At 46.1% G+C, this 24932-nt stretch overlaps 1 protein-coding gene across 3 annotated transcripts in view; it reads right to left on the reverse strand.

Moving 5' to 3' along the window:
* Positions 1-2311: 2311 nt before the first annotated feature.
* LOC139236178 (sperm flagellar protein 1-like) overlaps positions 2312-24932 on the reverse strand; it is a 321238-nt gene continuing 298617 nt past the window's right edge. For 2 of the 3 annotated variants that reach the window (XM_070866805.1, XM_070866804.1), the window contains exons 6-7: positions 7442-7544; positions 2312-6094 (exon numbers count right to left, since the gene is read on the reverse strand). In XM_070866805.1, the coding sequence (XP_070722906.1) occupies positions 6030-6094; positions 7442-7544 (168 nt within the window). In that variant the 3' untranslated portion in view covers positions 2312-6029. The remainder of the gene's footprint in view (positions 6095-7441; positions 7545-24932) is intronic. The other variant, XM_070866806.1, reaches the window with a different exon arrangement.

Here is a 24932-nt window from a genome sequence, read left to right on the forward strand (position 1 = left end):
GCAGTCCAGGTAGCTGTGGGAGTCAGTGGGCTTATAGTGGATACTGGTCGAAAGCCTATCCCCAGAAATGCAGACAGAGAAGTTGAGGAAGGGAAGGGAAGAATCGGAGATGGACCATGTGAAGGTGAGGGAAGGGTGGAAATTGGATGTAAAGTGAATGAAATTCTCAAGTTCAGGTGAGAGCAGGAAATGGCACCGATACAGTCATCAATGTATCGGAAAAAGTGAGGGAGGGGACCCGAGTAGGACTGGAACAAAGAATGTTCACATATCCCACAAAAAGGCTAGGACTCACGTGGGTTCCCATAGCAATATCTTTAATTTGGAGGTGAGTGGAGAAGTTGTTCAATATGAGAACAAGTTCAGTCAGGCGGAGGAGGGTGGTGGGGGATGGGGACTGGTTGGGCCTCTGCTCGAGGAAGAAATGGAGCGCCCTCAGGCCATCCTGGTGGGGGATGGAAGTGTGGAGGGATTGGATGCCATGGTGAAAAGGAGATAGTTGGGGCCGGGAAACTGGAAACTGTTAAAGTGACGGAGGGCGTCGGAGGAGTCGTGCATGTAGGTGGGAAGAGAGTGGACAAGAGGAGAAAAAATAGTGTTGAGATAAGTAGAAATAAGTTCTGTGGGGCAAGAACAGGCTGAAACGATGGGTCTACTGGAGCAGTTCTGATTGTGGATCTTGGGAAGGAGGTAGAAGCGGGCTGTGTCGGGTTGGGGAACTATGAGGTTGGTGGCTGTGGAGGGAAGAGCTCCAGAGGAGATGAGGTCAGTGGCAGTCTGGGAAATGATGGCTTGATATTCAGTGGTAGGGGTCATGGTCCAGGGGGAGGTAGGAGGAGGTGTCAGAGAGTTGGCAATCAGCCTCTGCAAGGTAGAGGTTGGTTCGCCATAAAACAACAGTTCCACCTTTGTCAGCAGGTTTAATGACAAGGTTGGGGTTGGATCTGATCAAGCGGAGTGCTGCAAGTTCAGAGGGAGGTAGGTTGGAGTGAGGGGAGAAGAGAAACTGAGACGGCCGATGTCCCATCGGCAGTTTGCAATGAAGAGGTCCAGAGAAGGTAAGAGGCCAGAGGAAGGGGTCCAAGTAGAGCGAGAATTCTGAAAACGGGAGAAAGGATCAGCTGTGCGGGGGAGGGAAAGCCTCCTGGCCGAAGAAGTGGGCATGGAGGCGAAGGTGGAGGAAAGGGAGCTCAGCTTCGTGCCGAGCTTGAAATTCATTGAGGTGGTGCGTAAGGGGATGAAGCTCAGACCTTTGCTGAGGACTGATCGTTCGGGGTCAGAGAGGGGAAGGTCAGAGAATTCTCATAGGCAGCAAACAAGGAAGTAAAATGCACAGATTCAAATTAATTTTTAATAAATTTTACAGAGAGCAAAATAAAGATTGGAATATATATATGATTATGGTAGAAGCTGAAATATCATAAATAAACGTTAAAAAAATTATATTAAAAACTTGTAATTCTTAATCATATTAATTTAAAAATATAAAATTAGTTTTTCAGGGCCAGAATGGTTGTTCAGTAGTCAGTATGCTATTAAAAACCCTGTTACACCTCTTTCAACAAGGCTTAACATTTCAGGGGGTTTTCAAACAGCAATCCTCCAGTGTGAAAGGGGAAGATTTTGTCAGTTCATGTGATTTCAATTGATTGCCGGCTCTGGGGAGCTCCACAGCACAACCTGTGGCGAAGCAGGGAATGATTGGCCGCAACTTCAAGATTTCCGTATTTATCTGCACGTGCGTGCACTGAATCCTGAAGTTACGGTCAGTTTCGGAGGGGTAATGACGGCGAGCGCCGACAATGTCGCCGTCATTCATTCAGGTCTTATTCACTGATTGGCACAGTGGATTACCCTGACCTTTCACCTCCATGACTGGGGTCGGGGAGGAGGGTGAAGAGTGCGGGAGGAAGGGAGAAAGTTGCCTCCATCTCTTGCTTGTAAACATTCTATGTGAATTGGATTTGAAGCAGTTTGAACCAAGTTCCTATTCATTTGGATGTACAAGGCAAAACTCTGCTGTAATTGTCAATGTCACTATCAGAGCTCACAGGATAACTGAAGTGGGAATTGAAATAATGTCACAGCCCATTTCACAACATTAATATTATTCGCTTTGATGAGCAGAAACATTTCCAAGGTCCATAATCTTAAATAATGATTGAAGGATTATTAGGAAAAGTATTTATTTAAAGTATTTAGATCATAATGTAGTTAAATATAGTTTTACATCAAAACTGTAATGTTTTAAAATGTTGACAAACAATTCTAAATCAATTACTTATAAAATAATTTTACATTAACATCCCATTTTGTGTATGCCCATGAAAATTGTACATTTTGTGAATGTAAATTGTCAGATACTGGGAAAATTATTTCTAATTAATGTAACTCACGTTTCAATCCAAAGTCATTAAATGCTCATGCAATGCTCAACATTTTGCAATCCTTTTGTTTTTACAAGAAGCTTTAACAGCAGAAGACCATACAACATGCCTGGACATTAATACCATTTCATCCCTGAACCCTGGATGGCGAGTGAGGGAGCCAAGTCACAGCTACATTCAACCCTCGAAGACCCTCAAACTAAAGAGGAAGGAAAGCCTGTGGTGGGTGGAGTGGGGGCACAATATTTTTATTAGAAGCATTGACCCATTGCTCATTGGAAAAAAATATGTAATTATAAAAATATTAATGGTTGCTCAGAACGGCAATTTACAAACGGGGCAATTTTAACCCTAGTTGCCCAGCAGAAACCTGGCGGGTGGGCATTTAAAATCGCCCTGGCTCTTACCTGTTCGAAAGCCGCCATGATCGCAACATCTGCAATTTTAACCTGCTCTCAGGAGCAGGCAGCAAGCTCACGCACCCGGAGACAACAGGGGCCTTCTTTATAGAAACATAGAAAATAGGTGCAGGAGTCTCAAGGCCATATCGGCCATCCTGGGCTTGCCAGACCTTAGGGTCAGCGACAATAGTCCCGAGTGGGCAGCCCAAATCACAAAGCCAAGCACCACACGTGTCATGGTAGACTCCCCACAGACCCGGCTATCCCGGGTGCTACGCTGTCACCAGACAGAATCACTCAGAACCGAGCCTTCTGTATGCTATCAGCAGAGAATGTACCATGATCGCACGGCTCCTCCATGCGACATCAGAATAAATGATGTAGACCATGTTCAGGGCCCCAGATGGGCCGCTACCACTGTATTAGCCAAAGAGGGGAATGGAGTGTTTGTGATGAAAATGGAGTGTTTGTTGTGAAACAATGTTCTGGGAAAATGCAGAAAGCATTTGGACCAGACCAAATTGTGAACTACAGATAACCAGGAACCACTGTGAAAGGACCTGGCCCCCAGCGACCCACTAACTCAATCGACCTCGCTATCAACCACGAGGATGAACCCACCATGCCTGTTAGTCTGATCAGACCAGCCGCACGGCCGTGCAGCAATGATCCAACCAACTCACCCATGCCAGGACTTCAACTCAGGCGATCAACCTGGGGACACAGGGCTCCAGATCGCCTCAACTTGCAAATAACTTGTACATAAGGCTTTGGGGGAGAGTGATGTTATGTATGTATGTAAACCTCACCAATATGTAAGACTTGCCACTAGGGGGCACACCTAAAGAAAAAAAAGAAGACTTGCATTTATATAGCGACCACCGGGCATCCCAAAACACTTTACAGCTAATTAATTACTTTTGGAGGGTAGTCACTCTCTTAATGTTGGAAACGCAGCAGCCAATCTGAGCACAGCAAGCTCCCACAAACAGCAATGTGATAATGACCAGATAATCTGTTTTAGTGATGTTGATTGAGGGATAAATATTGGCCAGGACACCAGGGATAACTCCCCTGCTCTTCTTCAAAATAGTGCTGTGGGATCTTTTATGTCCACATGAGAGGGCAGACAGGGCCTCAGTTTAACGTCTCATCTGAAAGACTGCACTAGCCTCGCATTTTTTGTGCTCAAATTTCTGGAATAGGATTGAGCCCACAACCTTCTGACTCAGAGGTGAGTGTGCTACCCACTGAGCCACAGCTGACTCTCATAGAAGTGCATAGAATACAAAAGCAAGGAAGTTATGATGAAAAAATGCACCTTCGAATTATTTCTTCATTATGATTATACTCCTTGCTAATTGGGAGTTAAAGGCTATTCACAGCTCAGGGTTGTCCTAGTCTTTCATCGTTGCAGATCGCATACCTGAGTTCCATGGAGTCTTGGGAGTCACATATAGGGACGAACATTCAGGCTGTCTGCCCAATGTAAATGCTGGGCCGTGACCTACCATCCTATTGCTGCCGTTGCTGTGGCAATCTACCCCGGGGCTGACTGTTGGACAGCCAAAGAGGCCCCAAGTCAGGTGGTTTAAGATGCTAATCGGGGGTCGTATGACGTACCAAGACTGCCATTGCTGGACTGAACGGCCCAGCCAGAGAGGCCCTGGGAGGGTTAGGTTTCACATATCGATGTGGGGGTCAGGTGGAGCACGTATTTACTGTGAGTCGCTTTTGGCCTGGGTTCGCCTCCCCTTGCCTCCCAATGTTTCAAGGCGCTTCGCACACCATGAATAACTTTGGAGAGCAGTTTCGGAGCCAAAATGTGGCAGCCACTTTGTGCGGATCCAGATCTGTCAAACAGCAACGATTTCCTTGGTAATATTGCTTGAGGGAGGAATATTCGTCTTGGGCAAACTTGTTCTTTTCAGCCTTGAAAGGAGGTGAGCAACTGGTGACCTCATAGAAGTGCATAGAGTACAAAAGCAAGGAAGTTATGATGAACCTTTATAAAATACTGGCTCAGCCTCAATAGGAGTATTGTGTCCAATTCTGACCGCCGCACTTTAGGAAGGGTGTGAAGGCCTTAGAGAGGGTGCAGAAAAGATTTACAAGAATGGTTCTAGGAATGAAGGATTTCAGTTACATGGATAAACTGGAGAAGTTGGGATTGTTCCCATTGGCGGAAGAGTCGAGAATCAGAGTGCAGAGATTTAAGGTGATTGACAAAGGAACCAATGGCGACATGAGGGAAAAAATTTTTACGCAGCGAGTGGTTAGGATTTGGAATGCACTGCCTGATCGGGTGGTGGATACAGATTCAACAATCGCTTTCAAAAGAGAATTGGATAAATACTTGAAGGAGAAAAAAATTGCAGGGTGACGGGAGTGGGACTAACTGGATTGCTTTTTGAAAGAGCCAGCGCTGACTCAATGGGCCAAATGGCCTCCTTCTGTGCTGTACTATTCTATGATTCTATAAACCCACAAGATGACTTCAAACTATACAGTGACAATATCGACAAGGGGCACAGATTCAAATTAGCTGAAAACTAATTGAGGACAGATGCCAGGAGGTTCTTCCTTCACGCAGCCTGATCAACATTTGGACCCCCAGATAAGACAGTGGAGGCAAAAGCCCTGGAATCATCTTCGAAGCTGTCAGAGGGTATGATGGGGGAATTTGCAGTGCCTTTTTGAAGCAATTATTTAGGAGTGAGTAAAATGGCCTTCCTCCCCTTTGTCTACCTTGTGATCCGAGTAACTATTACTGTAATAACAGCCTAAATGAGAGCTGAAAACATGACGCAAGCAGTCAGTTCCATTACTGCATTGTGGAGCAAAGTGTACATTATTCTAAATGTGTGATTAGATGATCTCAGCTATGCTGCTGCGGGGTTCTATAATCAGTCTCAATGTACTGAACTTTACAGGGGAAAAGCCTCGTCACAATCCAGTAACCCAAGCCGCAATGTGCACGTGTGTCTACAGATGAAAGGATGGGTTCAGTCTTGATTGTGACGCCCCCTAATGTCAAATAGCTGCTGCCATTGAAGCTCGGTTTATAATTCCCATTGAGTATCCGCTATACATTTTCAGTCAGGCTGATAAGCATCTCAGATTTTTGCTTTCGTTATGTTTTTTAAACGCTGATCTGGATACAGTTGTCATGGCCGAAGTGAAGGGAGGGAGCAGAGGCCCCTTTCATCTTTGCTCCGCTTGCCGCACACGCCGCGTGAGGTCATCGATTCGGACGTCCTTCAGGTACAACAGATGTTCCAGTCGCCGAACTTTCACCTGCAGAATCTGAAACACAATACTCAGGCTACATTTAAAACAGCAGCATTGACATCAGCCCAGATCTCAGAGTCTCAGTTACAACATTACAACAGTCAGAATGTACTTCATTGGCTGTAAAAAGATTGAGGACCTCCTGAGGGTTCTTTCTTTCTAAGTGATGAAGAAAAACTCAGATGCCTGAGCTTACTTTGTCTGGAGAAGGCTGAAGAGGAGACGTGATACAGAATAATGAAAGTCTTTCGGTTGAGACATTAAAACGAGGCCCCATCTGCCCTCTCAGGTGGATGTAAAAGCTCCCATGGCACTATTTCGAAGAAGAGCAGGTGAGTTATCCCCGGTATCCTGACAATATTTATCCCTCAACCAATATCGCTAAAAAACAGATTGTCTGGTCATGATCACATTGCTATTTGTGGCTGTGTGCAAATTGGCTGCTGCGTTTCCTGTATTACAACAGCTAGTATACTTCAAAAAAATACTTCATCGGCTGTAAAGCGCTTTGGGTCGTCCTGAGGTCGTGAAAGGCGCTTTATAAATGCAGGTCTTTCTTTCTATAAATAAGATTAAGGTAAGCTACCAATTTGACACTTAATAAAGAAAGCAAAAAAAAGGACTCGCATTTATGTAGCACACTTCCAGACTTCAGGACGTCCCAAGCGCTTCACAGCCCATAGAGTATTGTTTTGAAGAGTAGTCACTACGGTGGAGCAGGAAATGCCCTCTGAGGTGGCCTGGCAAGCCACTTGGTTGTGAATAATCGCTACAAAGTTCAGCAATAAGTAGACTAGAAGCAGTTCAGGAAGGCAGCCCACTCTGCTTTCTTAGGGCATCTAGGATCGGGCAATGATATCTGCCCTGACGGTGTCGCCCACATCCCGTGAAGCAATAAATAAAAGGAGCTGCATAGCTTAAATCTATTCTATGCTTGGTAAATTATGAGGACAGGTTGCATAGACTCAGCTTGTATTCCCTTGAGTATAGAAGATTAAGGGGTGATCTAATAAGATGATTAAGGGGTTGATAGGGTAGAAAGAGAGAAACGATTTCCTCTGGTGGGGAGGAGGGGGAGAGAGTCTAGAACAAGGGAGCATAACCTTTCAAATTAGAGCCGGGCCGTTCAGGGCTGATGTCAGGAAGTATTTCTTCACACAACGGGTAGTGCAAATCTGGAACTCTCACCCCAAAAAGGCTGGGGGTCAATCGAAAAACTCAAATCTGAGATTGATACAAGTTTTGTTAGGCAAGATGGGTTAAGATGGGTCGGTGGAGTTAATACAGACCAGCCATGATTTAACTGAATGGCGAAACAGGCTCGAGGAGCTGAATGACCAACTCCTGTTCCGAAGTTCCTACCTGGATAGTTTCCTGAAAAGCCAGCAGTGCCTGTTCTTTCTCCTCCATCAAGATCCGTACATCGGGGCTCAGCTGGCTTGTCTGTGCACATCTGGTTGGTGGACTGAAAATAAAGACAAAGGGCTAGAATTTCCATTAGTGTCCAGATCGTCCAAAAGTGGGCGATATTTCCAGCATCAGTGTTTTATAAGTTTTTGAGATCGCCGGAATATCACCCGTTTTCAAATCCATTCGTTTCCATTTTATAATTTGGGCGTTAGCGGGAGCGGTGTGAAATGGGCATTCGCGTTTTTTTCAGTTTTTTTTCTGTCGTAAAAGGCCGGCGTCCATAGCAACGGTCTTTTCCCACGTTTCAGGAGGTTAGGGGTCATCTGCATCTGTGCAGGAGAGAGTGAAAGTGGAGAGAGAGAGAGAGAGAGGGAGGAGAAAGCTTGTGTTGTTGGAGGTTGAAATGTTGAGAGTATTGTGAGTTTGATATTAATTTTTCTAAAATTTCAGAATTAAAACAAATGGATCCAATTGAAGCAATTGAAAGGATGATGAGTGAGGAGGAGGAAGGAGTGGCAGAGGCGGGAGAGATGGGAGGTCGTAGGAGAGCTAAACGTTTTAGCCAGGATGCCAATGCTGTCTTGGTGGCTGAAGTTAAGAATAGGTGGGCACAATTGACCTGGGGTGGGCATGGGAGCCCCCCCCCCGCCCCCAGGTCTATCAATGAATTTGGGCAAAGATTGCAGAGGTATCTCTGCCAACACCCACGAGGCAAAGGAGCCAAACCAGTGCCGGAAGTGCTGGAATGACCTTGTTGGGTGCAGAAGAATATTATCTATATTTATATTGATTTATATAATTTTAATTGTAATTGTTATGACATAATGAGTAATTTAAATGCAGATCTGATGCATTGTAGTTGGATCAGTAACCATCTAATACAAACCTCGATCTTGAACAATTTGTTTGCAGATGTCAGATTTAACATGCAATATGTATAACGTTTACGGTGGACAATCATGTGTGTTGTGTTGTGCTGTGTAATAATAATAAAGATCAGGCCCTCACATCTGCCACCAAGCTCACAGTCTACAGTATGGCTCAGAGATGTGGACCATATACAGTAGTCACCTCAACTCGCTGGAGAAATACCACCAGCGATGTCTCCGCAAGATCCTGCAAATCCCCTAGGAGGACAGATGCACCAACGTTAGCGTCCTCGACCAGGCCAACAACCCCAGCATCGAAGCACTGACCACACTCGACCAGCTCTGCTGGGCGGGCCACATTGTTTGTATGCCTGACACATGACTCCCAAAGCAAGCACTCTACTCGGGACTCCTACACGGCAAGCGAGCCCAAGGTGGGTAGAGAAAATGTTTCAAGGACACCCTCAAAGCCTCCTTGATGAAATGTAACAGTCCCACCAACATCTGGGAGTCCCTGGCAAAAGACCACCCTAAGTGGAGGAAGAGCATCCGGGAGGGCGTTGAGCACCTTGTGACTGTTCAGTCACCTAAGAACTCATTTTTAGAGTGGAAGCAAGTCTTCCTCGATTTCGAAGGACTGCCTAAGATAATGAATAATAATATTATTAACGCAGAGATTCAATATTAGCGGCCGGCGACTGTTTTTTGTCGTAAAGAGCATTTTTACCCAAACTAGCAGCCATGGAGATTTACCATCATCAATTTCACCACACATATTGCCCACAATATCGCTCGTTCAAAAAAGTGCCCACGAAAAGTGGAACCAACCGGGACAAATCACAGCGTTATGGACGCCATGTTGTAGATCACATGTCGTGTCCTTTGAAAGGCTGTCGTGCTTCAACCTCGGCGGAGTTCGGATGTACTCTGCAGGTCGCTGGAGTTGATGTGAACGTCTCTGAAAACATCTTGACCACACTGTGACCGACTAGAATTGAAGAGGTGTGCTCATCTGGACATTCCTTGTTTGTGTGCAATTGGTGGCAAACAAAACCACTGCAACGGGGCCTGTCCTTTCTCACCCTCTCTTGGTGACCAGACTTGACAGTGACGAAGGAACGCTGCACTGCATTATGTGCCCAATGTATGAAGTGACAGACAGATGAGGAGGACCAGACGTTACACCCCCCCGCAAGTACAAGGAGAAACATTCTTATCTCGACTTGTCCGACACCACCTGCCCTCGGAGACTGTGCTTCCACTGAGGTATGCTAGCTGACCCGACCCTAACCTGCAGCCTGCCAGCACCATCAGAACTGCACTGTCCGTCGAGGTCAAAGTCACTGCGGCACTGTCATTCCATGGCTCGGGTTCTTTGCAGGCCACAGCTGGTGACACTTGCGGACTTTCTCAGCATACCACACATTGCTGCATTAGACAGGTCACTGAAGCCTTGTACACACACAGGAGGGACTTGATCAGCTTCCCTATGACCAGGGAGGCACAGAGTGAGAGGGCTCTAGGTTTCTCCAGAATTGCAAACTTCCCCAAGGTGCAGGGAGCAATAGACTGTACTCACATCACGATGCGGGCACCTTTTCAGGATGCTGAGGTTTTCAGGAACCGCAAGGGATTCCACTCCCTAAATGTCCAGCTAGTTGTCGACCACCAGCAAATTATACAATGAATGCTCAATTTTCAGGCAGCATCCATGATGCGCTCATGCTGCGTGAGAGCACTGTATCTGACTTGTTTAACAATGAGCCACAAGGTCAATGCTAGATGCTTGGGGACAAAGGATGTGGCCTCGCCACTTGGCTGATGACCCCCCCCCCCCCCGCTGCATGACACCCACACCGAGACCGAGAGGCGATACAACGAGAGCCACAGAGCAACTCGCAATATTGTGGAGAAAACCATTGGAGTGCTGAAGCACTCCAGATGCCTGGACCATCAGGAGGTGAGCTCCAATACCACCCTGAGCAGGTAGCTCAATTCGTGGTGGTGTGCTCCATGCTACACAACTTGGCTATCAGGAGGGGACAAGAATTGCCTGATGAGTCTGACAATTCATCTCTCCAGAGAGAGAAAGAGGAGGACGAGGAGGTCGACACTGACATCGGGCCAGACAATCAGGCTGACGCTGAAGCCATGCCCCCGCTCCCCTGTAGACCGCATGAAAGGGCCCATGGTGGCATGATAGCTGCAAGAGCCTTACGTCAGGAGCTCATCAATGATCGCTTTGCCTGAAAGAACATTGGTGTTATTTCTAAGGCTGACACACTGCTGGGTGTGCAGGTCATACATCAATGGTGGGCATCGCCTTGGTGACAGTTAAAGCTTACAGTGATTGAAGTTAAGTGTATTATATCCTTTGATGTTAAGGAATCACCAGCGTGTAATGGTGCAGCTATTTGAGCCAATGTGCTGCAAGGTTTTGTGAAATAAAAAACATTTAAACTGAACATTAGTCTGAAATCATCAGTATTTCTGTACAAACCAACCCGCCCCCCGCACTTCTTCTCCCCACCTCTACCTCTTACCCTTCCCCTCCTGACTCCAAGCCGTCTGGCCGAGGTGCTCCTCAGGCCTTGCTTCATTAGTGTGGGGGGGGGGCGGGGGAGGCGGGGAGGTGACGGCCGAAGCGCTGCTTGGACGGATACGGGAGAGGACGTTCCCGAGGTGGAAGCGTGCTCCAAGCCATAAGCAAGATGTAGCTGCTGGCCCTCATGTGTATTTGGCAATGAGGGTGCTTCACCTTGGGGTGCAGTGTGGCAATCCGGGACCACTGGGAGCCCTCTGCCACCAGTATTCCTGGCTACTAGCTCCGGGGCCTTCTCCATCCCTTCCATTTTATATGTTATTTGTTGGACAAATCTCAGTGCCAACTATGTTCTTGGTGTCGGCTTTTTGCTGCTGGTGAATCTCCGTCATGCCTCCCACAACAGTCAGACAAGCCGACACCACATCACACACGCTTTCAGTGCCTCTGAGCTCCCTCTCTCTCTGTCTTCTCTTCTGCGCATGTCATGATGACCCTTGACCACCTGAATCATAGGAACCGAGCGTTGCTAAGGACGGCCACACTTTAGGACAGAAAGTCAGAAAAATGTAACGCTACCACCCATTTGATATCGCTCGCGTTAATGCCCATTTTCAAAAAGGTAAACTAGGTGTTTTGAGAATGGGCGAGAAGCCGGTGATCTGAAAACCCATTTTTACCGTCCACGCCGGAAATAACGCCCATTTTTGGCGATAATCACAAAAGTGGGTGTTCTATCCCATTGAGTATAAAAGCAGAAGTCCTGCTACACCTGTACAAGGTATTAGTGAGGCCACACCTGGAGTACTGCGTATTTAAGGAAGGATATACTTGCTTTGGAGGCAGTTCAAAGAAGGTTCACAAGGTTGATTCCAGAGATGAGGGGGTTGACTTATGAGGAAAGGTTGGGGAGGTTGGGCCTCTACTCATTGGAATTCAGAAGAATGAGAGGTGATCTTATCGAAACGTATAAGATTATGAGTGGACTTGAGAAGATGGATGCAGAAAGGATGTTTCCACTGATAGGTGAGACTAGAACTAGAGGCCATAATCTTAGAATAAAGGGCCGCCCATGTAAAACTGAGATGAGCAGAAATTTCTTCTTTCAGAGGGTTGTGGATCTGTGGAATTCGCTACCTCAGAGAGCTGTGGAAGTTGGAACACTGAATAAATTTAAGACAGAAATAGACAGTTTCTTAAATGATAAAGAAATAAGGGGTTATGGAGAGCGGGCAGGGAAGTGGACCTGAGTCCATGATCGGATCAGCCATGATTGTGTTGAATGGCGAAGCAGACTCGAGGGGCCATATGGCCTACTCCTGCTCCTATTTCTTATGTTCTTATGTTCTTATGGTATAGCTGGGCCTGCGGCAGGTGGTGAGAGAACCAACATGAGGGGAAAATCTACTTGACCTCATCGTCACCAACCTAGCTGTCGCACATGCATCTGTCCATGACAGTATTGGTAGGAGTTGACCACGGCAGAGTCCTTGTGGACGAAGTCCCATCTTCACACTGAGGACACCTTCCATCATATTGTGTGGTACTACTATCGTGCTGAATGGGATAGATTCAGAACAAATCGAGCAGCTCAAAACTGGGCATCCATAAGGCGCTTTGGGCCATCAGCAGCAGCAGAATTGTATTTCAACACAATCTATAACCTCATGGCCTGGCATATCCCTCACTCTACCATTACCATCAAGACAAGGGACCAAACCTGCTTCAATGAGAAGTGCAGAAGAGCATGCCAGGAGCAGCACCAGTCATACCTTGAAATGAGGTGCCAACATGGTGCAGCTATAACACAGGACTGCATGAATGCTAAACAATGGAAGCAGCATGCTCTACTCAGAGCTAAGCGATTCCACGACCAATGGACTAGATCAAAGCTCTGCAGTTCTGCAGTTCTGAATGGTGGTGGACAATTAAATAACTAAAGGGAGGAGGAGGCTCCATGAATATCCCCATCCTCAATGATGGTGAAGCCCAGCACGCAAGTGCAAAAGACAAGGCTGAAGCATTTGCAACCATCTTCAGCCAGAAGTGCCGAGTGGATGTTCCATATCGACATCCGACATTCAGGCTAGGGCTGATAAGTGGCAAGTAACATTCGTGCCACAGAAGTGCCAGGCAATGAGAGTCTAACCACCTCCCCATGATATTCAACAGCATTACCATCACCGAATACCCCACCATCAACATTCTAGGGGTCACAAAACTTAACTGGACCAGCCAGATAAATACTGTGGCAACAAGTACAGGTCAGAGGCTGAGTATTCTGCGGCGAGTATCTCACCAGAGCGTGACAGGAAGGGACAGAATGTATAAACATAAAAGTGCATCAGAAAGTGGGGTCAAAGCATGAAAAAATGGTAAAAAAAATTTAAAAGCTCTTTATCTGAATGCACACAGCATTCGTAACAAAATAGATGAGTTGACGGCACAAATAGATACAAATGGGTATGATCTGATAGCCATTACAGAGACCTGGTTGCAAGGTGACCAAGGTTGGGAACTAAATATTCAGAGGTATTTGACAATTCGGAAGGGCAGACAGAAAGGAAAGGAAAGTGGGGTAGCTCTGTTAATAAAGGATGAGGTCAGTGTGTTAGTGAGAAACAATATTGGCTCAGAAGATCAAGATGTTGAATCAGTTTGGGTGGAGATAAGGAATAATAAGGGGAAAAGGTCACTGGTGGGCATAGTCTATAGGTCCCCTAACAGCAGCTACACTGTTGGAGTATAAATCAAGAAATAATGGAGGCTTGTGAAAAAGGAACGGCAATAAAAATGCTGATTTTAACCTTCATATTGATTGGACAAATCAAATTAGCCAGGGTAGCCTTGAGGAAGAGTTCATAGAGTGTACCCAGGTTAGTTTCCTTGAACAGTATGTACCAGGGAGTAGGCTATCTTAGATCTGGTACTGTGTAATGAGACAGGATTAATAAACGATCTCCTAGTAAAGGATCCTCCAGGAATGAGTGACCATAGCATGGTTGAATTTCAAATTCAGTTGGAGGGTGAGAAAGTTGGATCTCAAACCGTCCTAAGCTTAAATAAAGCAGACTACAAAGGTATGAAGGCAGAGTTGGCTACAGTGGACTGGGAAAACAGATTAAAGTATGAGACGGTTGATGAGCAGTGGCAGATATTTAAGGAGATATTTCATTACTCTTAACAAAAATATATCCCAATTAGAAGGAAAGACTATAAGAGAAGGGATAATCATCTGTGGAAAATTAAGGAAATATGGTATCAAATTGAAAACAAGGGCATACAATGTGGCCAAGACTAGTAGGAGACCAGAGGATTGGGAAACTTTTAAAAGCCAGCAAAGAATGACTAAAAAAAAATAAAGAAGATAGATTATGAAAGTAAACTAGCACAAATATAAAAACAGATAGCAAGAGTTTCTACAGGTACATAAAAAGGAAAAGAGTGGCTAAAGTAAATGTTGGTCCCCCAGAGGATGAGATTGGGGAATTAATAATCGAGAACAGGGAAACTTGGAACAAATATTTTGTATTGGTCTTCACGGTATAATACAGTAAAAACATCCCAATAGTGGATAATCAAGGGGCTATAGTGAGGGAGGAACTTAACACAATCACTATCACTAAAGAAGTAAAATAATGGAACTAAAGGCGGACAAGTCCCCTGGACCTGATGGCTTACATCCTAGGATCTTAAAAGAAATGGCTGGAGAGATAGTGGATGCATTGGCTGTAATCTACCAAAATTCTCTGGATTCTGGGGCGGTCCCAGCGGATTGAAAAACTGCAAATGTAACGCCCCTATTTAAAAAAGGAGGCAGACAGAAAGCAGGAAACTATAGACCAGTTAGCCTAACATCTGTCGTTGGGAAAATGCTGGAGTCCATTATTAAGGAAGCAGTAGCAGGACATTTGGAAAAGCATAATACAATCAAGCAGTCAGCATGGTTTTAACAAAAGAGAAATCATGATTGACAAATTTGCTGTAGTTCTTTGAGGATATAACGAGCAGGGTGGATAAGGGTGAATGGATGTGGTGCATTTGGATTTCCAGAAGGCATTCGATAAGGTGCCACATAAAAGGTTACTGCACAAGATAAAAGTGCACGGAATTGGGGGTCATATATTAGCATGCATAGAGGTTTGGCTAACTAACAGAAATCAGAGAGTTGGGATAAATGGTTCATTCTCGGGTTAGCAACCAGTAACTAGTGGGGTGCCGCAGGGATCGGTGCTGGTTCCTCAACTATTTACCTATATTAATGGATGAAGGCACTGAGTGTAAGGTTGCCAAGTTTGCTGACGATACAAAGATGGGAGGAAAAGCAATGTGTGAGGAGGACACAAGAAATCTGAAAAGGGATATAGACAGGCTAAGTGAGTGGGCAAAAAATTGGTAGATGGAGTATAATGTTGGAAAATGTGAGGTTATCCACCTTGGCAGAGAAAATAGAAAAGCGAATTATAATTTAAATGGAGAAAAATTGCAAAATTGCTGCAGTAGAGAGACCTGAGGGTCCTTGTGCATGAAACACAAAAAGTTAGTATGCAGGTACAGCAAGTAATCAGGATGACAAATGGAATGTTGTCCTTTATTGCAAGGGGAATGGAGCATAAAAGCAGAGAAATCCTGCCAAAACTGTACAGTGTATTGGTGAAACCACACCTAGAGTACTGCGTACAGTTTTGGTCTTCGTATTTAAGGAAGGATATATTTGCATTGGAAACTGGTCAGAGAAGGTTCACTAGGTTGATTTCAGAGATGAGGGGGTTGACTTATGAAAATAGGTTGAGTAGGTTGGGCCTATACTGATTGGACTTCAGAAGAATGAGAGGTGATCTTATCGAAACATATAAGATAATGAGGGGGCTCGACAAGGTGGATGCAGAGAAGATATTTCCACTCATAGGGGAATCTAAAACTAGGGGGCATAATCTCAGAATAAGGGGCCGCCCATTTAAAACTGAGATGAGAAGGAATTTCTTCTCTCAGAGGGTTGTAAATCTGTGGAATTCGCTGCCTCAGAGAGCTGTGGAGGCTGGATCATTGAATATATTTAAGGTGGAGATAGACAGGTTTTTGAGTGATAGGGAATAAAGGGTTATGGGGAGCGGGCAGGGAAGTGGAGCTGAGTCCATGATCGGATCATCCATGATCTTATTAAATGGTGGAGCAGGCTCGAGGGGCCAAATGGCCTATGCCTGCTCCTATTTCTTATGGTGTTCCCCAAAGCCTTTCACCATCTACAAGGGACAAGTCAGATGTGTGATGGAATACTCTCCACTTGCTTGGATGAGTGCAGTTCCAACAACATTCAAGAAGCTCAACATCATTTGACAAGGCAGCACACTAAATCGGCACCCCATCCAGCAACTTAAACATTCTCTCCCTCCTCCATTGGCACAATATGTCTGCAGTGTGTACCATCTACAAGAGGCACTGCAGCAACTCGCCAAGGATTCTTCAACAGTGTCTCCCAAACTCACGACCTCTACTGCCTAGATAGACAAGGGCAGCAGGTGCATGGGAACACCATCATCTGCAAGTTCCCCTCCAAGTTACACACCATCCTGACTTGGAAATATATTGCTGTTCGCTAGGTCAAAATCCTGGAACTCCCTCCCTAACAGCACTGTGGGAGTATCTTCACCACATAGAGTGCAGCGGTTCAAAAAGGCAGCTTACCACCACCTTCTCAAGGGCTATTAGGGATGGGCAATAAATATTGGCCTTGCCAGTGATGTCACATGCTGTGAATGAATTTGAAAAAATTCAGGAGAGGAAAGTGGGCAACACTTTTATCTTATTGTACTGCACACTGCCGAAACACTGGTTTCCAGAATCGCAAGGTTATAGTACCATCCATCGTGGTTATATATAGATCTGCAAAGCCAGAAAGTGACTAAGCAAATAAAACTTGTAACCGCTAAATTATGATCCAATGTTAAAAACAATTTTTTTTGTGATGCTAATGTCAGTCACTGAAATTTTCATCTCGGGCCAGAACTACAAGAAGTTTCTTGTTCAAACGCCTCTGCCTGGAAGGTTGCATTCCAGTGCACCAGAGACTGACAGGTTGCAAGTTCCCCACACAATTAACTCTTCATAGAATCATTCAGAACAGAAGGAGTCCATTTGGCCCTTGTGCATGTGCCGGCTCTTTAATAGAGTTACCCAATTAGTCCCACACCCCTGCTCTTTCCCCATAGCCCGGCAAATTTTCCCTCTTCAAGTATTCAACCAATTCTCTTTTGAAAGTTACTGCTGAATCTGCTTCCACCGCCCTTTCAGGCAGAGCATTCCAGATCATAACAACTCGCTGCGTAAAAAAAAATTCTCATCTCCTCTCTGCTTCTTTTGCCAATTACCTTAAATCTGTGTCTTCTGGCTCCTGACCGTCCTGCCAGTGGAATCAGTTTCTCCTTTTTACTCTATCAGAACCCTTCATAACTACATTCTCTGGTGTTGAGAAGAACGGGAGGTGGTCTCATTGAAACGTGTAAAATTCTTAAAGGGCTTGACAGGGTGGATGCTGAGAGGCTGTTTCCCTAAGGTGGAGAGTCTAGAACCAGGGGTCACAGTCTCCGGATAGGGGTCGGCCATTTCGGACTGAGATGAGGAGAAATTTCTTCACTCAGAGGGTTGTGAGTTTTTGGAATTCTCTACCCCAGAGGGCTGTGGATGCTCAGTCGTTGACAAGATCGATACATTTTTGTGCACTAAGCGAATCAAGGGATATGGTGATCGGGTGGGAAAGTGGAGTTGATGTAGAAGTTCAGCCATGATATTAAATGGTAGCGTAGGCTCTAGGGGCCAGATGGCCTACTCTCATTTGTGTCGTTGTAACTCTTGTCTGCAGGAGGTCCAAGCTGAGGCCAGATACTTCTCCATAAGGAAAAGGGAATAAAAACTACAGAAACAATAGTTCTATTCGATGGCTGTTAGTTTTTTAATTTCCTTGTTTGTGGGACTAACTTTGCATAAATTGGATGCCGTGTTGGCCTATATAACAATACTGACTGCACTTCAAAATTCAGTGGCTGTGAACCGATTTGAGTAAGTGAAAGGCGCCTCTAATGCAGGTTTTTCTTTAATTTAATAAGAATCGCAGCTCAGTCAATGCAAGTGGGTGTGGGGGAGGTGGGGTGGGGAGGGGGGAAGTTCCTCTCGCTACTGGTTGTGGTACAGCCCAGACGGTGCCCGTTCTGATCGCCAATCAGTGCTGAATTAGTTGGTGTCAGTTACAATAATTGGGGTGCTACCATTCACCGAGGTGTCCCTGTGCTATGGCGGGGAAATCAGTTCGGGTTCCCTCTCCTGATTGCTATTCAGAATTTTCTTTCTGGAACTGACCATAGGTAAGTTTGCCAACTTGGGCTGAATGCATTCACATAGTATTAAATGGTATTTTACAGCACAGAAAAAGGCCATTCAGCCCAATGCTGGTGTTCATTTTCCTGAAAGTTTCTACACATGACCTCCTGCTTCCAGCTGCCTCGCGTCTCCCACGCTCCCGCCAGTGGTCGTCCAACATGTCCTTTCTCGCGGCACACGGCGTTCCCACTCCAATCGGAAAGTGAATGGACTGTTAACCGATTGGGTGATCCTGGAATGTCAGTCAAACAGCCTTTTTTTTTCCATCTCGAACACTATTTTTCTAACTAATAAACAGAAGCCTTCAAAGTACGTGCAAAATAAAACACACAATTTGCTGTAACACCCAATGATTTTTCTCCAGGCTTTCCTCGCAGTAATGTCCTGGAGGTTAATCTTCAATTGCTGGAGACTCCAGGCCAATCCTGGAGGGTTGGCAACCCCTAGCCAGAGGTCATTTTGTCACCCCGAGAGGTTAGCCGTTTTGATGTATGGGGTGGGGGGCGGGGGGGAATGGACGAAGGCGACGCGATCTACTGTCGTCTTGCTGTTTGTATCTTTCCCACAGCTTTAACTTGGTGTGATATCCGCAGAGCACAAACTCTGAAAGCTCACAAGCAGGAATGACTCATGGAGTAATAATATTTTTATTTCCAATGACGAGGAAGATGGGAGAACAAAATCTCTGAGCACTCACTACGACCTGAGCTGATACCAGAAGATGCTCGCTTGCTCGTCGAGCAGGAGGGACTGTGGAGATCACCAGCAGTGAGGCTTCAAGCTTCGTGCTTCCGGCCTGTGGAGTTTTTCCCCAGATGATTGCATCCCCTGAAACTCCATTCTTTTGCACATACATCAGCCTTAATTCAGTTAAGAAAGGAAGACTTGCATTTATACAGTGCCTTTCATGACCACTGGACATCTCAAAGCACTTTTACAGCCAATGAAGTACTTTTTGAAGTGTAGTCACTGTTGTAATGTGGGAAATGCAGCAGCCAATTTGCGCTCAGCGAGCTCCACAAACAGCAATGTGACACTGACCAGATAAACTGATTTTGTTATGTTGATTGAGGGATAAATATTTACTAGAACACCGGGGATAACTCCCCTGCTCTTCTTTGAAATAGTGCCATGGGATCTTTTACATCCACCTGAGATGGCAGATGGGACCTCGGTTTAACGTCTCATCTGAAAGACGGCACCTCAGCACTGCAGTGGAGTGTCAGCCTAGATTTTTGTGCTCAAGTTCCTGGAGTGGGACTTGAACCCACAACTTTCTGACCCAGAGGCAAGTGTACTGCCCACTGAGCCACAGCTGAGCATCTCTTGTCACTGAACAATAGAACAGTGACTATGGCCTGCTAACAGCATAAAGTGAAGACTGTAACTTACACGGAGCCAAGATAGTTTAGCTACGTTACCAGATTTTATGTTTGACCATTTAATTTGTTTTTCAAACAACAACTTGCATTTATATAGCACCTTTAGTTAAACGTCAAGCAATGTTCCCTCTAATTTTTTTTCGTGGCTGCGTGACCCATTCCTGCTAAGTTGCACATGCACGGTCTCTTCCATGCAGAAGCTGCTGAGCGGCTTGTGCGGGCCTCCACACCTTTATGTGGCTGCACAGCTTAGCAGGAATGTTTGTCCCAAGCATCTTCACAGGAGCATTAGCAAACAAAATTGAACACAGAGCCACATAAGGAGATATTAGGACAGGTGGTCAATAAGGTAGGTTTTAAGGAGTGTCTTAAAGGAGAGAGAAGTCGAGAGGCAGAAAAGTTTAGTGAGGGAATTCCAGAGCTTAAGGCCTAGGCAGCTGAAGGCACTGCCGCCAGTGGTAGAGCAATGAAAATCAGGAATGTGCAAAAGGCCAGAATTGGAGGAGCGCAGAGACCTCGGAGGATGGTAGGGCTAGAGGAGGTTGAAGTCTGTCATTTTTTGGCTATGCCTTAATTATGCCTCTGTCCTTTGAATGTCAGTTGTATCTCTATCCTATGTCTTTAATGTCCCTCAAATATCCATTCTCCGACTTCCAAGTTCCTATCCCTAGCACCCACTGTGCATTTTAGCTGCAAAATACCAGCATGATATTCTAGACTCCAAAGTTCTCCTTCTCATTTACTGCAGTTCCTGTAACCCCATCATCATAGGCTGTCCCTCAAAATCGAGGAAGATTTGCTTCCACTCTAAAAGGGTGGGTGGGGAGTCTGGTTTGCCGCACGCTCCTTCCGCTGCCTGCGCTTGTTTTCTGCATGCTCTCGGCAACGAGACTCGAGGTGCTCAGCACCCTCCCGGATGCTCTTCCTCAACGTTGGGCGGTCTTGGGCCACAGACTCCAAGGTGTCAGTGGGGATGTTGCACTTTATCAGGGAGGCTTTGAGGGTGTCCTTGCAATGTTTCCTCTGCCTGGGGCTTGCTTGCCGTGTAGGAGTTCAGAGTAGAGCGTTTGCTTTGGGCATGCGAACAACGTGGCCCGCCCAACGGAGCTGGTTGAGTGTGGTCAGAGCTTCGGTGCTGGGGATGTTGGCCTGATCGATAACACTGATGTTGATGCATCTATCCTCCCAGTGGATTTGCAGGATCTTGCGGAGGCAGAGTTGGTGGTATTTCTCCAGTGCTTTGAGGTGTCTACTGTATATGGTACAGGTCTCTGAGCTATACAGGAGGACGGGTATCACTGCAGCCCTGTAGACTAGAAGCTTGGTGCCAGATTTGAGGTCCTGGACTTTGAACACTCTCTTTCTCAGGTGACCGAAGGCTGCGCTGGCGCACTGGAGGTGATGTTGGACCTCGTCATCGGTGTTTGCCCTTCCTGAAAGTAGGCTCCCGAGGTATGGAAAATGGTCAATGTTGTGCAAGGCTGCGCCATGGATTTTGATGACCGGGGGGGCAGTGCTGTGTGGCGGGGTCAGGTTGGTGGAGGACCTTTGTCTTACAGATGTTTAGTATTCGGCCCATGCCTCCGTATGCCTCGGTGAAGATGTTGACGACGGCTTGGAGTTCAGCCTCTGAAGGTGCGCAGTCGCAAGCGACGTCCGCATACTGTAGTTCGATGACAGAGGATGGGACGACTTTGAATCTGGCCTGGAGGTGGCGAAGACTGAACAGGTTCCCATTCATTCTATAGTTTAGTTCCACTCCAGCGGGAAACTTGTTGAGTGTGAGGTGGAGCATTGTAGCGAGGAGGGCACTGAGCACTGAGCACCTCAAGTTTCGTCGTCCAGCGCAGACAGCAGAAGGAGCGTGCGGCAAACCAGGCTCCTCACCCACCCTTTCCTTCAACAATTGTCTGTCCCACCTGTGACAGAGACTGTAATTCCCGTATTGGACGTCACCTGAGAACTCACTTTTAGAGTGGAAATAAGTCTTCCTCGATTTTGAGGGACTGCCTATGATGATGATGATGACGATACCACATAGTCCACACTCCAGACACGAGACTTCCAAAGCAAGTGCTCTACTTGGAGCTCCTTCATGGCAAATGAGCCAAAAGTGGGCAGCTGAAATGCTACAAGGACACCCTCAAAGCCTCCCTGATAACGTGCAACATCCCCACTGACACCTGGGGTCCCTGGCCCAAGACCGCCCTAAGTGGAGGAAGTGTATCCGAGAGGGCGCTGAGTTCCTCGAGTCTCAACGCCGAGGGCATGCAGAAATCAAGCGCAGACAGCGGAAAGAGCGTGTGGCAAACCAATCCCACCTACCCCTTCCCTCAATGACTATCTGTCCCACCTGTGACAGAGTCTGGACTGTTCAGCCACCAAAGAACTCACTTCAGGAGTGGAAGCAAGTCTTCCTCGATTCCGAGGGACTGCCTATGATGATGATGATATGATGATGTGGATCAAATAGGGTTGGGGTTGTGGGATTGTCTTAAAATAAAGGCGCGTTGACAGCAGCCTGGGGAAAAGAGCATTGACTGGTGTCAACGTCACAAAGGAACTGCTTATCAAGAGTGTGGAATCCTTTCCTACATGTGCATGCTGAGGTTTTGCATAATGGAGCACATAGGGCCACGTGGGTATTATCTATAACCTCCCCATGAACCTTCAGGCATCCGGACACTCTCTGTTGCGCAGTCCTCTCATGCTGTTGATGGTTGTCCGTGGACGAGTAGCCACTTGCTTGTCCCGGCTGCAAACTACACGATGCCTTATGTTATTAGTGTCTCCGGCGGAATAAAGAAAGACTTGGATTTATATAGCGCCTTTCATGACCACCGGACGCCTCAAAGCGCTTTTGAGCTAATGAAGTACTTTTGGAGTGTAGTCACTGTTGTAATGTGGGAAACGCAGTAGTCAACTTGCGCACAAGCAAATTCCCAGAAACAGCAATGTGATAATCACCAGATAATCTGTTTTTTTTTGTTATGTTAATTGAGAGATAAATATTGGCTTAGAACTCCAGGGACAACTCCCCTGCTCTTCATTGAAATAGTGCCATGGGATCTGTTGCATCCACCTGAGAGAGCACACAGGGCCTCGGTTTAATGTCTTATCCGAAAGACGGCACCTCCAACAGTGCAGCACTCCCTCAGCACTGCACTGAAGTGTCAGCCTAGTTTTTGTGCTCAAGTTCCTGGAGTTGACTTGAACCCACAACTTTCTGACTCAAAAACAAGTGTGCTACCCACTGAGCCACAGCTAACACTGACATAGCTGAGCACCTGAAATAATTCCAAGAACAGAATGTGTCTGAGCGGCGGCGACCTCGATAGCCACAGGCACTCAGGTTGTGTCGCCCCATGAGACGTAATTGAGTCACGGCATCTCCTGTAAATCAAAGCCTCCAGAGGCCGCGCTGCTGAAAAAAAAATGGAGGCGTGTTTTCCTCTGCCTGCAGCTTCTAGAGGCGGGGATACAGTGGGTGGGCACAGAGTCTGATCTGCGAGTCAGCCCTCTGTTGCTCCTTCTCCCCACCCCCTGCCCCTCCCCCGCTGGAAAAAAGCATAGAAATACCCAACCCATTGCAGCACTAAGGCAGTAGGAACAGAAAAAGAGGCCGCATCTCTGCAACTACCTCAAACCTTCTGCAGAGATCCCAATGGCAGCAGGAAAAATGCAAAAGTCAGGTGTGTTCTGCAACAGGCAGACCTCAATCTCCCATGGTTACGGCACAGGCACCAAAGTTGAAATTGCTCCCAGAGAGGAGAACAGAGACAGAGTGAGAGACAGAGGGAAGGGGAGAATAGAAATAAATAGAGATTCAGATTATTAAAAAAAGCTAGGCGCACACACACACACACACACACACACACACACACACGAGCTGCAGAGGTCTTCATGAATTCTCGTTGGGCACAGTATGACGCTCGGTTTTACTGCTAAAAAGGCAGCCGATATTACAAAAATTTGGCCAGTATTGTTTATAACTTGATCTCCTGTTAGTTCCCTATTAGCCAAAATTGTGGTGCTTGTGTCATCCACTATGGAAAGATTAAAGGCTGAGTGAATTCTTCCAGGATTCAATGCCAAGATCATTGCATCAGATGTCTGGCATACATCAGAATACCCTGCCCAATCTTTGTTGAGTAGCTCACAACAAACAATCAGATAAGAAGTATCCAAAGTTTCATATTTTAGCAGCCAAGTTACTCAAGACATATTTCCCAAAACTGTTAATTGTTTAAGAAACAATTATATTACAGACTGGCTTAAAACATTTACACTGATTTGTATTATTTCCAACGTATTAACAAACAAATAAATTAAAGATGATAAAAAGTCACCAAGCTGGTTTGCCTTCCTTGCAATGATTTTAATGCCTTGTGGTCACGCTATGCTGGTAAATTCCACCCTCTGATTTACGTGGAAAGAAACCAAATCGGCCACCACATTCCTTGCACATATGCAGCCAAACGACCGAGGGAACGCGAGCAGCCAGGGAATGCGAGCAGCCAGGGAACGCGAGCAGCCAGGCATAATAATGGCCTAGAAATCCCTGTCGGAGGCTTCCCGTGGGCGATCGGCTAAAAAATGGTAAAAATATGCGCACTTACCAGAGCCCACAAGCGATCCGGGTCCTGAGGCCTTCACTCACTGCGCGTCGGAGCGCATGCACGTCTGGACGTCCGCACAGCTGGAGCTGGAGTCACATGGCTCTGAGCAGCAAATCCAGGTAAAGTATTTTCTCATTCATAATAATGGGATCTCCGTAAGTTGGAGTTTCCATTATTATGACTGAGAAACCCCCCAAAACACCTAAAACACGAACAAAAATAGAAAAAATACATCACATAGACAGGCTAAATGAGTGGGCAAAAATTTGGCAGATGGAGTATAATGTTGGAAAGTGTGAGGTCATGCACTTTGGCAGAAAAAAAAATCAAAGATCAAGTTATTATTTAAATGGAGAAAAATTGCAAAGTGCTGCAGTACAGCGGGACCTGGGGGTACTTTTGCATGAAACACAAAAGGTTAGTATGCAGGTACAGCAAGTGATCAGGAAGGCCAATGGAATCTTAGCCTTTATTGCAAAGGGGATGGAGTATAAAAGCAGGGAAGTCTTGCTACAGTTGTACTGGGTATTGGTGAGGCCACAACTGGAATACTGCGTGCAGTTTTGGTTTCTATATTTAAGAAAGGATATACTTGCTTTGGAGGCAGTTCAGAGAAAGTTCACGAGGTTGATTCTGGAGATGAGGGGGTTGACTTAT

This window comes from Pristiophorus japonicus, chromosome 2 (genome assembly GCF_044704955.1).
Source record: "Pristiophorus japonicus isolate sPriJap1 chromosome 2, sPriJap1.hap1, whole genome shotgun sequence".
Taxonomy (NCBI): Eukaryota; Metazoa; Chordata; class Chondrichthyes; family Pristiophoridae; genus Pristiophorus; species Pristiophorus japonicus.